The sequence below is a fragment of the Sesamum indicum genome, unplaced genomic scaffold (assembly GCF_000512975.1).
Source record: "Sesamum indicum cultivar Zhongzhi No. 13 unplaced genomic scaffold, S_indicum_v1.0 scaffold00657, whole genome shotgun sequence".
Classification (NCBI taxonomy): domain Eukaryota; kingdom Viridiplantae; phylum Streptophyta; class Magnoliopsida; order Lamiales; family Pedaliaceae; genus Sesamum; species Sesamum indicum.
The window spans coordinates 2,081-5,408 of record NW_011628511.1 but is presented as its reverse complement, the minus strand read 5'-3'; the positions used below and the strand labels follow the sequence as shown (position 1 = coordinate 5,408).

Here is a 3,328-nt window from a genome sequence, read left to right as displayed (position 1 = left end):
CTCAGTCGAAGAAAAATCCAATTAGTATCTTATATTGAGCCAAAAATTTAGTAAGGATTTAGATGCCCAAAAACCTTTTCCATGGATTTTTACTTGTCCAAGACGTCTTCAAGGATACCGCAAATAGCCTGTTTCTCTTTTCTTCTTCCTTCGTGGGAAGGGATGTGAAATACATTTTCAAAAGTTGGGTCCTGCATTATTATCGGAACAGGAGGGAACACCCTCCACTGTTGGTTTTCTGCATTATGATCAAGCTATATGAACATAAGACATTGCTTAATTTTGTGTTTACTTTGATGTTTCTCCAGCAATTAGTTGTGAAGGCAGTCTCTCTTGCCATTGCTCGGGATGGTGCCAGTGGTGGTGTTGTTCGGACAGTGACTGTGAGTTGCTTCTCATTATGAACTACTTCTTGTATTAGTGATCCAACCCCGTCTTAAATTGGGAACTAATCATATCATGCTTATGAATATCATATCCTTACCTTCAGTATTTTGTTACCAAGATTTTCACCGACTCTATGTCAAGGTTGTAACATACAGTTAATTCATATACTAGCCAATATCATGAGAAGTAATTAATTGGCTCAAACCATCAAATGGTATTGGTGCAGCAGTTAAGGAAAATTCTGTACCTAGTCTTGCATAAACCTGATTGTTGTGAATCCTCGTTTGCAGATCAACAAAGATGGCGTTACTAGAAAGTTCTATCCCGGGGACACCCTCCCTCTATGGCATGAAGAAATGGAACCCCAGAATTCACTGTTGGATACTTTATCAGCTGCAAGTCCTGAACCAATGGTCAGTTAAATGGATAGTTTAAGCTCCCCGCTCTCTTTTTCTCCCAATGACCTACATGTTTTTAGCTTTCGTTTTCCTAACAAGAAAAATTAATCTCCTTCTTGAATCTTCTTTTGTATGGTTGAATGAGTCAAAACATTGTCTCTTTAGCAATTCCGGTTATGTTATCTTTCTTGTCTTAGCTCAAGAAACCTTATTGAGCTGAATTATCCTTGGGTAAAGCCTTGGACTTGCTGCCACTGTTTTATGGTTAACATGGTGAAATATTTCTAACCCATTCGTAGAAGCATGTACATTTGACAAGTCTTTTATATTTCAGGATCTGGCTCGTCCTATCTGTATGGTTTCTTTGATCAAGCATGGAAGGAAGGGATGACGCGAGAAGAAGCTGAGGTTTGTATATTACGTATCAATGTCAATGAAGTTACACAATTCAGCTTTCATTAGAGTTTCCTAACACGATGATATACATAAGCACATTATACTGGGTGATAGAGCAGTTTTATAGACCCGCCTGTTTCTCTTTTCTTCTTCCTTCGTGGGAAGGGATGTGAAATACATTGTCAAAAGTGGGTCCTGCATTATTATCGGAACAGGAGCGAACACCCTCCACTGTTGGTTTTCTGCATTATGATCACGCTATATGAATATAAGACATTGCTTAATTTTGTGTTTACTTTGATGTTTCTTCAGCAATTAGTTGTGAAGGCAGTCTCTCTTGCCATTGCTCGGGATGGTGCCAGTGGTGGTGTTGTTCGGACAGTGACTGTGAGTTGCTTCTCATTATGAACTTCTTTCTTGCTCCTAATTGACGCCTTTTGCATTATTCTTTGATCAGGTAGCAGATTCACAATTTGTTTCAGATTATGTACATTACTTTCTCCACCAACACACGTAAGTCTGCTTAATCTTCACTCTATGAATTAGCATGATCCTTCATTGTTAGTTGCCTTACTGTTCTCATGCGATCTTACAGTGACTGCATTATTATCGGAACAGGAGCGAACACCCTCCACTGTTGGTTTTCTGCATTATGATCACGCTATATGAATATAAGACATTGCTTAATTTTGTGTTTACTTTGATGTTTCTTCAGCAATTAGTTGTGAAGGCAGTCTCTCTTGCCATTGCTCGGGATGGTGCCAGTGGTGGTGTTGTTCGGACAGTGACTGTGAGTTGCTTCTCATTATGAACTACTTCTTGTATTAGTGATCCAACCCCGTCTTATATTGGGAACTAATCATAGCATGCTTATGAATATCATATCCTTACCTTCAGTAATTTGTTACCAAGATTTTCACCAACTCTATGTCAAGGTTGTAACATACAGTTAATTCATATACTAGCCAATATCATGAGAAGTAATTAATTGGCTCAAACCATCAAATGGTATTGGTGCAGCAGTTCAGGAAAATTCTGTATCTAGTCTTGCATAAACCTGATTGTTGTGAATCCTCATTTGCAGATCAACAAAGACGGCGTTACTAGAAAGTTCTATCCCGTGGGCACCCTCCCTCTATGGCATGAAGAAATGGAACACGAGAATTCACTGTTGGATACTTCATCAGCTGCAAGTCCTGAACCAATGGTCAGTTAAATGGATACTTTCAGCTCCCCACTCTCTTTTTCTCCCAATGACCTACATGTTTTTAGCTTTCGTTTTCCTAACAAGAAAAATTAATCTCCTTTCTTGAAACATCTTTTGTATGGTTGAATGAGTCAAAATATTGTCTCTTTAGCAATTCCGGTTATGTTATCTTTCTTGTCTTAGGGCAAGAAACCTTATTGAGCTGAATTATCCTTGGGTAAAGCCTTGGACTTGCTGCCACTGTTTTATGGTTGACTTGGTGAAATATTTCTAACCCATTCGTAGAAGCAAGTACATTTGACAAGTCTTTTATATTTCAGGATCTGGCTCGTCCTATCTGTATGGTTTCTTTGATCAAGCATGGAAGGAAGGGATGACGCGAGAAGAAGCTGAGGTTTGTATATTACGTATCAATGTCAATGAAGTTACACAATTCAGCTTTCATCAGAGTTTCCTAACACGATGATATACATAAGCACATTATACTGGGTGATAGAGCAGTTTTGTAGACCCGCCTGTTTCTCTTTTCTTCTTCCTTCGTTGGAAGGGATGTGAAATACATTGTCAAAAGTTGGGTCCTGCATTATTATCGGAACAGGAGCGAACACCCTCCACTGTTGGTTTTCTGTATTATGATCAAGCTATATGAACATACGACATTGCTTAATTTTGTGTTTACTTTGATGTTTCTCCAGCAATTAGTTGTGAAGGCAGTCTCTCTTGCCATTGCTCGGGATGGTGCCAGTGGTGGTGTTGTTCGGACAGTGACTGTGAGTTGCTTCTCATTATGAACTACTTCTTGTATTAGTGATCCAACCCCGTCTTAAATTGGGAACTAATCATAGCATGCTTATGAATATCATATCCTTACCTTCAGTATTTTGTTACCAAGATTTTCACCAACTCTATGTCAAGGTTGTAACATACAGTTAATTCATAT

General features: G+C 38.8%; 1 protein-coding gene across 5 annotated transcripts; it reads left to right on the top strand.

Moving 5' to 3' along the window:
* The first annotated feature begins 235 nt into the window (after window positions 1–235).
* On the top strand, window positions 236–3,136 carry LOC105180315 (proteasome subunit beta type-6-like). Of its 5 annotated transcripts, none has more exons than XM_020691648.1 (9): window positions 247–383; window positions 678–800; window positions 1,120–1,193; window positions 1,494–1,548; window positions 1,639–1,694; window positions 1,897–1,971; window positions 2,266–2,388; window positions 2,709–2,782; window positions 3,084–3,136. In XM_020691648.1, exons 3-8 carry the CDS (start codon window positions 1,173–1,175, stop codon window positions 2,763–2,765), a joined length of 387 nt encoding a protein of 128 aa, XP_020547307.1. In that variant the 5' UTR covers window positions 247–383; window positions 678–800; window positions 1,120–1,172; the 3' UTR covers window positions 2,766–2,782; window positions 3,084–3,136. The 5 variants fall into 5 exon arrangements, with proteins under 5 accessions (XP_020547306.1, XP_020547310.1, XP_020547307.1 ...); XM_020691649.1 differs by having other exon boundaries at window positions 1,494–1,568; window positions 1,639–1,668; XM_020691650.1 differs by lacking the exons at window positions 247–383; window positions 678–800 and adding an exon at window positions 1,777–1,817 and having other exon boundaries at window positions 1,173–1,193; window positions 1,494–1,568.
* The last annotated feature ends 192 nt before the right edge of the window (window positions 3,137–3,328 follow it).